General features: G+C 44.4%; 1 protein-coding gene across 2 annotated transcripts in view; it reads left to right on the forward strand.

Moving 5' to 3' along the window:
- LOC124031244 (SLIT-ROBO Rho GTPase-activating protein 3) overlaps positions 1 to 6,754 on the forward strand; it is a 134,039-nt gene extending 127,285 nt beyond the window's left edge. For both annotated transcript variants that reach the window (XM_046342295.1, XM_046342296.1), the window contains exons 19-22: positions 1,976 to 2,156; positions 3,786 to 3,935; positions 4,048 to 4,360; positions 5,797 to 6,754. In XM_046342295.1, the coding sequence (XP_046198251.1) occupies positions 1,976 to 2,156; positions 3,786 to 3,935; positions 4,048 to 4,360; positions 5,797 to 6,237 (1,085 nt within the window). In that variant the 3' untranslated portion in view covers positions 6,238 to 6,754. The remainder of the gene's footprint in view (positions 1 to 1,975; positions 2,157 to 3,785; positions 3,936 to 4,047; positions 4,361 to 5,796) is intronic.
- The last annotated feature ends 6,418 nt before the right edge of the window (positions 6,755 to 13,172 follow it).

Raw genomic sequence — 13,172 nt, forward strand, 5'->3', positions numbered from 1 at the left:
CCAGGGTGTGTGTGTTTGTGTGATTGATATCAGTCTGGCCCCAGGGTGTGTGTGTTTGTGTGATTGATATCAGCCTGGCCCCAGGGTGTGTGTGTTTGTGTGATTGATATCAGTCTGGCCCCAGGGTGTGAGTGTTTGTGTGATTGATATCAGCCTGGCCCCAGTGTGTGTGTGTTTGTGTGAATGATATCAGCCTGGCCCCAGGGTGTGTGTGTTTGTGTGATTGATATCAGCCTGGCCCCAATGTGTGTGTGTTTGTGTGATTGATATCAGCCTGGCCCCAGGGTGTGTGTGTTTGTGTGATTGATATCAGTCTGGCCCCAGGGTGTGTGTGTTTGTGTGATTGATATCAGCCTGGCCCCAGGGTGTGTGTGTTTGTGTGATTGATATCAGCGTGGCCCCAGGGTGTGTGTGTGTGTTTGTGTGACTGATATCAGCCTGGCCCCAGGGTGTGTGTGTGTGTGTGTGTGTGTGTGTGTGTGTGTGTGTGTGTGTGTGTGTGTGTGTGTGTGTGTGTGTGTGTGTGTGTGTGTGTGTGTGTGTGTGTGTGTGTGTGTGTGTGTGTGTGTGTGTGATATCAGCCTGGCCCCAGGGTGTGTGTGTGTGTGTGTGTGATTGATATCAGCCTGGCCCCAGGGTGTGTGTGTGTTTGTGTGATTGATATCAGCCTGGCCCCGGGGTGTGTGTGTTTGTGTGATTGATATCAGCCTGGCCCCAGGGTGTGTGTGTGTGTTTGTGTGATTGATATCAGCCTGGCCCCGGGGTGTGTGTGTTTGTGTGATTGATATCAGCCTGGCCCCATGGTGTGTGTGTTTGTGTGATTGATATTAGCCTGGCCCCAGGGTGTGTGTGTTTGTGTGATTGATATCAGCCTGGCCCCAGGGTGTGTGTGTTTGTGTGATTGATATCAGCCTGGCCCCAGGGTGTGTGTGTTTGTGTGAGAGACAGGTCCTCTAATGTTCTCTGGTCCAGGGTTAAATGGTGACTGGTGTTTGCTTACAGACAAATAGAGCCTGTGCCTTTTTGCATCTGTTCTCTCAGGAGGCTGCCTATAGCATGAACATTTCTTCTTCTGGATATTGGTATGTGAGTAGTTTGTTGTGGTGGGACCCATAATGTCATTAAAGGACCAAGTCATTGGATTGAATGTGTTGTCAACCAGTTTACTAGCTGTTGGGATAGTAGTGTTCCCGGATCAGACGACAGTGTTAGTTAATTGGTACTCAATGACCGCTGCTCTTCAACTCACAACAATACTTGGAATCGAAGTGTATCACTCAAACAGTAACCATCCTCTCTATTAGAGAATATAGTTTATATCGTAATGCTGCCTCTCGTTTACTTTTTCTTCAACCCAGACATTTCCTATTTTCCCTCTTGCTCTTTGTCTCTTGGAGACTCTTGTGTCTGATTTGAGGGTCTGAAGTACAAACCCACCATTAAATAGAGTCCCACTGTCCTCTTGGCTATTATCGGCCCTCACAGGCTCTTAGGCTCTTTGCAATCACAACTCTGTCTGGAGAAGTAGTGTAGTGTACTCTACAGTTCTCTGGACTTAAGCCCAGACCAGAGGCCCAAGGCCATTGTCTGAGAACATGAAGACATGCTCTCATTGTTTAGGTCTTAGTAGTTAGAGCAAGGGGCTCCTTATTTATATTAATGAACTCAGTGAAGCAGTTGGATTGGGCCACACACACACACACACACACACACACACACACACACACACACACACACACACACACACACACACACACACACACACACACACACACACACACACACACACACACACACACACACACACACACACACACACACACACACACACACACACACACACACACAGGCCAGGGTAGGGTAGGCTACTCAGTCCACACATCTCAATGGGGTGTGAGTTATGTCATTACATCAGGAAATGAAGGTGGTGCAGGTTGTGACTATGTTTCTCTCCTGCTGTTCTTTATGTCCACAGAGGTGGAGCAGATTGAGGCCATCGCTAAGTTTGACTATGTGGGGCGCACCCCCCGGGAGCTATCCTTTAAGAAGGGAGCGTCACTACTCCTGTATCACCGCGCCTCCGAGGACTGGTGGGAGGGGCGGCACAACGGTGTGGACGGACTGATCCCACACCAGTACATTGTGGTGCAGGACCTGTGAGTAACACCAATTCATAAACATTAAGCTTCAGCGATGGACGAAGAGCAGTCTGACAATAACTCAGGCAGGAAACAGTCAGTCTTACAGTGTTTTCCTCAACAAATCTCCCTCTTTAAAGTGATAGAAACCTGAGAGTAATTACACATGGCAGGTGTAGGCACAGATAAATAATTAAAATCATGCATGATGTGTTCGCTCAAAGACACCTCACTGACAAGTGCACCTTAAGTGGTAACACAATTAAATGTGGATTTGATGTCAGTCATTCAGGCTCAGATGCAGGAGTAAAGATGCCAAAGAGAAGGTCAAAGCAAGGTTTAAGATTTTTTTTTAAAGTTTTTCAACTCTTGAATTAATTAAATACACCCTCAGATATGAATTCCCATTATAAATGTACACAATCATTTGAAAGATGAGTTGCGTAGTCTCAAATTATAGTGTGGCTAATCACTGCTGCTGTCTGTTTCATGAATCCATTTGGATGTTGAGTCAACAGTAAGGTAAGAATTGAATATCGTATTGCTACTTTCTGTGTCAGGAATACTTTGGAATGATCAAAAGGAGTCAGTGAAGTGGCTCCCCCATCTGTCTGGATCAGATAAACTGACTGCAGATTGCAAACCAGAGCCCCCTGTAAATATGGACCAATTAGTTTGAGTAAACGGCACACAGGCGGCAGCGTAGCCTAGTGGTTAGAGTGTGGAGGCGGCAGCGTAGCCTAGTGGTTAGAGTGTAGAGGCGGCAGCGTAGCCTAGTGGTTAGAGTGTAGAGGCGGCAGCGTAGCCTAGTGGTTAGAGTGTAGAGGCGGCAGCGTAGCCTAGTGGTTAGAGTGTAGAGGCGGCAGCGTAGCCTAGTGGTTAGAGTGTGGAGGCGGCAGCGTAGCCTAGTGGTTAGAGTGTAGAGGCGGCAGCGTAGCCTAGTGGTTAGAGTGTAGAGGCGGCAGCGTAGCCTAGTGGTTAGAGTGTAGAGGCGGCAGCGTAGCCTAGTGGTTAGAGTGTAGGGGCGGCAGCGTAGCCTAGTGGTTAGAGTGTGGAGGCGGCAGCGTAGCCTAGTGGTTAGAGTGTAGAGGCGGAAGCGTAGCCTAGTGGTTAGAGTGTAGAGGCGGCAGCGTAGCCTAGTGGTTAGAGTGTAGAGGCGGCAGCGTAGCCTAGTGGTTAGAGTGTAGAGGCGGCAGCGTAGCCTAGTGGTTAGAGTGTGGAGGCGGCAGCGTAGCCTAGTGGTTAGAGTGTAGAGGCGGCAGCGTAGCCTAGTGGTTAGAGTGTAGAGGCGGCAGCGTAGCCTAGTGGTTAGAGTGTAGAGGCGGCAGCGTAGCCTAGTGGTTAGAGTGTAGGGGCGGCAGCGTAGCCTAGTGGTTAGAGTGTAGGGGCGGCAGCGTAGCCTAGTGGTTAGAGCGTTGGACTAGTAACCGAAAGGTTGCAAGATTAAATCCCCGAGCTGACAAGGTACAAATATGTTGTTCTGCCCCTGAACAGGCAGTTAACCCACTGTTCCTAGGCCGTCATTGAAAATAAGAATTTGTTCTTAACTGACTTGTCTAGTTAAATAAAGGTAAAAAAAACAACAACAATCTAAATAAGATCTCAACCACACTCTATCATCTCTCCTCTCTTTCTCTCTCCCTTCAGGGATGATGCGTTCTCAGATAATCTCAGTCAGAAGGCGGACAGCGAGGCGAGCAGCGGACCACTGCTGGATGACAAGGCCTCATCCAAAAACGATGTCCCATCACCGTGTGAACACTCCCCCGACTGCAACTTTGGAGGAGTCATGGGGAGGTGGGTAACGACTGGGAAGGAATACCCATTGAAATGTTGTTTTATTTTTGATCAGTGTCCAGGGCCAACCTAATACTCCTATTTGTGACTGTGATGTTGTCTCTCTCCTCAGGGTGAGGCTACGTTCTGACGGGGCCGCCATCCCTCAGCGCCGCAGAGGAGAGACCCACAGCCCTCCCCGGGGCACAGACACACCTCCGCGGGCCGCAGCCTGTCCCAGTAGCCCCCACAAGATGGCAGTGAGCAGGAGTCGCATGGAGAGCCCGGAGAAGAGGCGCCTGGGCACATTTGGCAGTGCGGGCAGCATCAACTATGCTGACAGGAAGGTCTACCCCGAGGGCCACCCCCTGAGACACGTACCAGGGGCCACACGCCACAGCAGCCTGGGGGACCACAAGTCACTGGAGGCTGATGCCCTGGCAGAGGTATGGCCCTCACTGTCCTATCAGACCCAGGTTCTAAAGTATTACCTCTGCCCAATGTATAACTGCATAACCTCTTTTCCCCATGCAGTGTAACCTTATCAGTCATAGAACCTCACACAATATGGAATGGAATCACCTATCCGTTTAAAAAAAAGTTGTATTTTTTCCATAATCTCAATTTTGTCTCAACGCTGCAACTCCCCAACAGCCTCAGGAAGCAGAATGAATTTCATGTCTATGCTGAAATGAGTACTAATGATCATTGATAATGGCAGCACAGGCCCTGCTGCATTGGCTAACTGGAAAAGGAATAGAGGCAGATTTTGAAATGGAAAAGTTCTGATCAGCTAATGAGAGTGGTCCTATCAGAGCCCTATTTCAGCCTGAGCCCATGTTGATGACCTTGATTGTGATTGTGCTAATGAGTTTGTGTGTGTGCGTGCGCGTGCGTGCGACTGTGAGAGAGAGTATTTGTGTGTGTGTGTGTGTGTGTGTGTGTGTGTGTGTGTGTGTGTGTGTGTGTGTGTGTGTGTGTGTGTGTGTGTGTGTGTGTGTGTGTGTGTGTGTGTGTGTGTGTGTGTGTGTGTGTGGGTGGGTGGGTGGGTGGGTGGGTGGGTGGGTGGGTTGGTTTTTCTATAATAGTAAAACAAGTAAAATGCTCCCTCGTGGGGACCTTTCTCATGTCCCCGTGGGGACAAAGGCTATTTTAAGCTTAGGGGTTAGGGTTAGAATTGGGGGAAGAGTTAAGGTTAGGGGTTAGGGTTCGAATTGGGGTAAGAGTTAAGGTTAGGGGTTAGGGAAAATAGGATTTCGAATGGAAATACATTTTAGGTCTCCACGAGAACAGAAGAACAAAACGTGTGATTGTGTGTGATTGTGTGATTGTGTGAGAGAGTGTGTGTGTGTGATTGTGTGAGAGAGTGTGTGTGTGTGATTGTGTGAGAGAGTGTGTGTGTGTGTGATTGTGTGAGAGAGTGTGTGTATGTGATTGTGTGAGAGAGTGTGTGTGTGTGATTGTGTGAGAGAGTGTGTGAGATTGTGACTGTTGTAATGAGTGTCAGCCATTAAAAGGGGATGTTAATCTCTTCATTTGGTGCCGTTGTGTTGGGCTGTACTGTGTGAGGAGAGGGAGCAGAGAGAGGAGGTGTCTGGGAGAGCAGAGGCAGATGTGATGTCCTGCTGTACTGTCTGTCTATGTGTCTGGGTGAAGCAGCCCTGTCTCAGTGTAAACGTTAGAGACAGTCTGGCACTGAAAGATTGACACACCTATGTCACGGGGGAATGGAGCTGAATAAAAAGCACAGAAAGTTCTGCATTAGACTCTCAGCATCAGTGGCTACTACCATTGCTAAACTTAACTTAGCCTAGCTTGGCTTAGCAATTATATCAAATTAATTATCTCCTTTCACATTTTCTGTGTACTTTGTGTATGTCAGGACATAGAGAAGACCATGACCACGGCCCTACATGAGCTGCGTGAGCTGGAGCGCCAAAACATGGGCAAGCAAGCACCAGACGTGGTGCTGGATACCCTGGACACCACCATGAAGAAGCCTGTGAACTCGGAGCCCGGCAGCCCCCTCCACACCATCATGATCCGCGACCCGGACGCCGCCATGCGCCGCAGCAGCAGCTCCACCTCTGAAATGATGTCCACCTTTAAGCCTGCCTTGTCGGCACGTCTGGCCGGAGCCCAACTGCGCCCCCCGCCCATGAGGCCCGTCCGCCCGCCCCCCACCGGGCACCGCTCCTCCAGCTCCAGTTCCTCCGGGGTAGGAAGCCCTGCTGTCACCCCCACTGAGAAGATCTTCCCCAACAGCACTGCCGCGGCTAGCTCCGCAGCTAACGCAGCCGGGGACAAGTCAGGCACCATGTAACTCTGAGGGAGACTCAGGGTTTTCATGTTGCAACAGCTTGAAGGAGAGGAAAGCCCATAGAAATGCGATGATGTGTTGTCAATATGTTCTCAGAGAACATGTGTGGATTTTCCCTCTCCTTGTTTTGAGTTTCACTTTATTTCTTGAATTCAGAAAGCTCCTGGAGTGAGCCTGAGTTGCCATAGTGATGGCAGGTGGAGAGGCTGTAGGGGTTTTATAGCATATTAACTCAACACTCTGAAGCTTGATGTGAAAACGGACTTGAAAATAATGAATAAAATCACCTCAAAGTAAAAGTAATTTTTTCGTTTTTACCTCAAAATTATGTCTGTGGCCAGGCCCCGCTTTTTAGAGATTCATTGACTGCAAGACGTGAAGAAGTACTTGTGTAATTTTGGCATTGGTTTTCATCCTGCACTGGTCCAGATGATGTCTGATCCCTCCTTACTGGTGTGTATGAGACTCTTCTCTCTGGACTGGACACTCAGTCTACCAGACTGCTTCTAAGAGACTGAAACCAAGATGGCCATCTGCCTTTTGGCTGTAAATAGAGACTTACTTGAAGTTGTTATGCCTTTTGTTTGTACTGTAGTATAAGGGATGTTCAGAAAAGTAACAACATGTCAACATTGTATACGTATATGAGATGCAGAAAACTGAACCAATATACCAACTAATTGTAAGAAACTCAAAATGTAGTTTAACTTGTATATAGTTATTGATTAGTGTGTATTTTTTGTGTGTGTTAATCTTGTACAGGCCAAGACGGAACAGGCAAGTAGATGTGAATGACATTGTCAAAAAACAAACACAAATAGTCAACCAGCAAACAATGAAAAAAGATCAAAAGGTTTCTGCTTCCTTTGTTATTTTCTTCCCTTTCTCACACACATCACAGCACTGACAGCTGTGTTTAGAGTATGTGGACATGTGGATGTCATCATACCACACATTGTATTTATGAGTTAAAACTACATTTGCGCTTCTCTACTCAAATGGATCCCGATTCTGTCTTCTGCCCACAGCAGTTCTGCATGCACTGTAAATAAGGCCAAGTCAGTCTCCAGTTGAGTTGAGTCTGCTTTTATTCCATTTGTATTGTTGAAATGCTTTATCATTCCTCATATACATACTTCCAAGATATTATTCAGATTTAAGACAGTAAAATGAGTGTATTATACCATAGTTTGCCATGGTAAGGTTTGAGCCCCCTTTTATGAGTTTGTAATACTGTGAGAATACTGTTGACCATTGCCCTTTACCCCACAGCCCCTCACTGTTCCAACAGCTCAACACAAGAGCCTGTCTTCTGCTGACACAGTAACCTGTGTGAAGTCAGTCCACAACTAGACACTAATTTGTGTTCCTTCGACGCACCCGATTTCATACTATACACACTTTGCCATCTTTAAAGCAACCTCTTGCCTGTTCGAGTCTGATTCATGTAATACTTTCTACGCACAAAATATGTTACAAAGTACTGTTACAAAATTCCTTTTGATCTGAAATGTGATACCTAGACAACTCCAGTGTTGCCTGAGAAGTTAACCGCAAATGTTGTGATATAATAACAGCAGAACAGTGGTCTTACCTCTCCTCCCCTTGGTTCTAACATCCTCACTGTCATGTTCCAGTGTCTCATCCCACTTCTTGTTTTCAGTCCTTTGTAGCGAGGAAATATAAGTGCGTACTGAAAGAGGTTGACACTGTAGGCCTATACTGTAGCTGCCATGTTAAATTGTAGCTGGCCCAAGCCCGCTCCTGCCTCTGCACAGTCCTATAGTTGTGTGTTTGGACTGCCTGATATAGTGCATGCCCTGTCCTGCATGTTTTATACTGTACCATTTGACACAAACAATGTGACAATTGAACAATGACTGTTTGCGGTGCCTTTCCTCTGTAAAACGCACAAGTGACTTAATGTTTCAGCCTTTTGCTTTTGAGGGTTGGGCTATACCCTAGTAGTTAACCATTTTGGAATATGTGAATACCTGTTGTCACTAACATGTAGCAGTAACATGTGGGCAATGGAAGTGAATTGGCAGCCAAGGTGGGACAAAAAGTCAAGGACAGATTTATCAACCTGAATCTCATGCTGTGATTCCAATATCAATCATATGTACATTATTCAGCCACTGTTATGTGTGCAAATCTTGATTTCATACACATAGTTTCCTATGAGATACATACATACTTTCACTGGAAAAAGTTGTCATGATCTCATCCCAGTCATTTGTTTGCCATGTGCGTTTTGTTTACCAAAAACATTGCAGTCAATTCTGTCCACCTCCATCTGTTGACCCCTGCTGGGTAGATTCTAGCCTACATGCAGGGCACACAGAGACATACAACATAAGTTATACACTTACACCCTCCGCTGGTCATATATGGTATTGCTTTAACTAGAAGTACTGTGGTTCTGGTCAGGTATGAGTAAACAGATGGCACTCTCCATCAATAGGAACTGTCACTGATGACAACCAAATCATGCTTTTCTTTCATCCCGTTGAACTGCAAGAATTACATATCATTTTTGTATTAACCACAGTTCTCATCTGTATAACTGAAGAGTCCATTCAAGTTCATTTTTCTCAAACATACATAAGCTGTATTTTCAAAGATAAAGTAAAACACATACTAAATGTTGATTTGCAAAAGTAAAATGTATATATTTGTTTATTAGTATTTTGTTTATTTATGAGTAAGTGCCTTTTGTGCACATCATCAGTTTTGAATGAACTTGTATAATTACCTTTTTTTAACGATATAGTAATTCAGTCATGTTTGATATTCACTTTATCATATTTTCCCCTTTCCACACATCATTTCATCTGAGGAATATCAAGAAAACAAGTGATGTAAATATGTACTGTACACATTGCTATAGAGGAATTACTATGACCCCTTCAGATGTCATACTACCAGAACGACTGAAATGTAGTATTTACTTGTATGATTGATTGTCTAATATGCTCTAGTTGATTCCTGGAGGGGTAAGAGATTTATAAAGAAGACTTGGACTGCTGTACATTTACTCATTGATGGCATCGTTCAGTGAAATCATCTCTGATTGATCATTTCATCCTTTCTTTCTGCTTTCTGTCTGTGCTGTAGTTGAACCTTTACTTCTTCTACTCATATACTCATCCTCCTCCTGCAAAGTGAACACACCATTGCAGTGTTACTCCTCTACTTGCATGGTTTATAAGGCACATGGTGAACTCTCTTCTTCTTTGAGCTGTATATGATGTTCTGTTCAAGGAAGTGTTTTGATTTCTGGAATGTATGCTAAACCTGGGTAATGGATGTTGTATGTTGGCTAATAACAATGCTTATGAAGTAACATTCAGAGACCAAACTGGCTGAGTGCCTGTAGTGGGGAGTGTCTCTCTCTCTCTCTCTCTCTCTCTCTCTCTCTCTCTCTCTCTCTCTCTCTCTCTCTCTCTCTCTCTCTCTCTCGTCTCTCTCTCTCATGTCTCCCTGTTCATGTGTGCTGACTGGTTAAATCCCTTGTAATGTAATGTACACCATGCCACTGTTTGGATGTTGAGAACCGTTATGTCCAAATAAAAAAACTAATGTTGCCCTCTGATATTGGGCTTTTCCGACCTTTTATCCAGCAGATAAAACAAATGAATTAACTATACTATACTAGCAAATACACATGCCTTGCCTTAGCCTAGTTCACTAATTGCCTTGGTACCAGCAGTCGTTCATGAATCTATATGAATTGACAGGCTAATAGACAGGCAATACCTAACCAATTCTGCCATTTTGGAATACTGAACTATATAATGCTCAGCTATCTTAGACACCATGTTATCTTACAGGGTCTGTATAAATACTCCAGCTATCTAGCTCAACTATCTCTATACAGGGTGATCAAGCCCCAAACTTCTTGTGACTGAGACTGCTGGTCCATCTAAGGCTACATGCAGCACAATAATTCTGCTGTATTACTTATAGGCACACAATGTCCATTGAGAGAGAGGAGATCTTAGTGGTAGAGTGTGCAGATATTTGAGAATAATCTCTATTGCATGAAGGGTATGCTATGCAAATAGTACAAAGTATGTGACCTTTGAGGTTGATTATTATGTGGGGGAAAATATGAAAGAAATAAGTTATGTCAGATATATTACTGGTGTATTATTGTGCCACCTAAGATATCTGTATCATTTCCTGTTGACTTTCTCTGGAAATAACCTGAGATTCTATTAGTGGCAAGCTCCGGTTTATCAGCAAACAACCAACCATGTACACACACAAATAGGAGACACACATAATTCAATTTGTTCCAAGCCAGAGCCTTTTAATCATCAGACACAATACAAACATACACAATGATGCACACAGAGCACTGAGGAAGTGACACTATTTTTGTCCACCAATTGTTGACTTAAACTTTTTATGCTTCTTTTTACAATTAAGTTCATTACAACCTGCAATTCATCAACCCCAAAAAAGTTATACTGTCACATACACTGGATAGGTGCAGTGAAATGTGTTGTTTTACAGGGTCAGCCTATAGTATTACGGTGCCCCTGGAGCAAATGATCGTTAAGTGCCTTGCTCAAGGGCACATTGACAGATGATTCACCTTGTTGGCTCGGGTATTCATGGTCCAACGCTCTAACTGCTAGGCTACCTGCCTCCATATCACCAAGTTCTGAATTGTTTTAAGTGACTTTGGGTATTTGGTATTTATTAGTTGTTGCAGCTGTATATATATATATATATATTTTTACAGTTATGCATTCTGATCACGTCTGTAGGTTGGATGGACATTGTTAGTCCTTATTGTTATGTTCATCATGTTCTGCCAGACTGCATTCTTGATTCATCTCACTACGTAGCGCTGACTGTTTTTTTTTCACAAATTATGTTTTATAATTATACAAATTACCGGTACACACTATTATTATATTTAGAAGTGTCAGAGAGAGAAAGACCTTGGATCTAAGGCTTTGGACTGTGAATGCTCTGTAAAAGCACCAGTGCTTGTTGAGATGAGGGAGTTGAAACCCAGGGGAAGTGGGTGATAAGACACAAAGTGCAGGAGTGGATTACTGCAGTAGAAGTGTTCAAAGCCTGGAGTAATGTAACCATCTCTCTCCAGAATTATTGGTGTTCACGGGGCTCAGTGTGACAAGTGGGGCACCAGGATGTTACCGAGACCCTGCTTACTTTGAAGTCAGAGAAAAAGGTAATCAAAATTCAACCTTGCAACTTAAATTCCCTTTCTGCCAGGCAAATTGACATCCATTCACAAAACAACCCAATTAAGTCAGCTCAAAAGTGATATATTGTGTGCTAATTATCTTCATAATTTGGCAATTAGGGTTGAGAGAGAGACCGACAAAGAGATCAAGGAGGAAATAGCTTGTTATCAGACAAAGCCCCATGGATGCAGCAGTCACACCTACTTACCAGATGAGACAACTTCAGTGTGACCCTCTACTGTGCATGGAAAGAGAATGGCTCCACGGTAGCTGTCACGCCTTGGTCATTGTATTTTGTGTTTTTGTTATATGTTTGTGTAGGCCAGGGTGTGACATGCGTTTATATGTTGTATTCGTATTGGGGTTTGTATTATTTGGGATCGCGGCTGATTAGGGGTGTTTTTAGGCTTGGCTGCCTGAGGCGATTCTCAATCAGAGTCAGGTGCTTGTCGTTGTCTCTGATTGGGAACCGCATTTAGGCAGCCTGACTTTCGCTTTGTATTTCGTGGGTGTTTGTTCCTACTCTGTGTTGTAGTCACCAGATAGGCTGTAATTAGTTTCACGTTCCGTTCTGTTGTTTTGTAGTTAGTATCAGTTATTTCATGTAAGGCGTTCTTTCATTAAAGTCATGAGTAACCTACACGCTGCATTTCGGTCCGACTCTCTTCTTTCAACAGACGAACACCGTTACAGTAGCAGATGTTCAAAATCCCAGATCGGTGAAAAGGGGACAAATTAACTCAGGTCACAAATCATACGGAGTTGTTCCCTTATACCTGTAACGGCGGGTGAGTGATGAGTGAGGAGTCAAATGCAGAGAGCGAAGTGAACGGGAAAAACGCTTTAATGTCATTTAAAACGTAACAGGTCCAAACATGGGCGAATGCCCTAAAACACTGGTGCTAAACTAACCCAAAACCTAGTTACAAACACTGGACAGCGAAAACCCAAAACAAACACGATACATCACCAAACGTAACAAACTTAAATAACACCCATCCCAAAACCCCAACAAGGAACAGGTGAAAACAATTAGACAAAAACAAACGAAAAGGAAAAAGGGATCGGTGGCAGCTAGTAGACCGGCGACGACGACCGCCGAGTGCCACCAGAGCAGGAAGGGGAGCGTGACAATACCCTCTCTCACTGCAGGGGGTAGAGACAAGAGAAAGAGGATTCAGGAGAGATTAGAGAGAGAGATAATATCTCAAATACTGTAGGAAAACAAACATCAACCCCACCTACATGATTATAATGTGTATAGGAAAGGCAGGGAGCACAGGTAAATAAATAAAAATTATTAGGAAGATACAAGGGCATACAGTACATTGACATAGTTTACAGAGGACAGTGTCGATAGATCCTGCAAAGCCCATTCTCCTGTCACAGTGTATTTACAGTGCCTTGCGAAAGTATTCGGCCCCCTTGAACTTTGCGACCTTTTGCCACATTTCAGGCTTCAAACATAAAGATATAAAACTGTATTTTTTTGTGAAGAATCAACAACAAGTGGGACACAATCATGAAGTGGAACGACATTTATTGGATATTTCAAACTTTTTTAACAAATCAAAATCTGAAAAATTGGGAGTGCAAAACTATTCAGTCCCTTTACTTTCAGTGCAGCAAACTTTCTCCAGAAGTTCAGTGAGGATCTCTGAATGATCCAATGTTGACCTAAATGACTAATGATGATAAATACAATCCACCTGT

Source organism: Oncorhynchus gorbuscha, linkage group LG03 (genome assembly GCF_021184085.1).
Source record: "Oncorhynchus gorbuscha isolate QuinsamMale2020 ecotype Even-year linkage group LG03, OgorEven_v1.0, whole genome shotgun sequence".
NCBI lineage: Eukaryota > Metazoa > Chordata > Actinopteri > Salmoniformes > Salmonidae > Oncorhynchus > Oncorhynchus gorbuscha.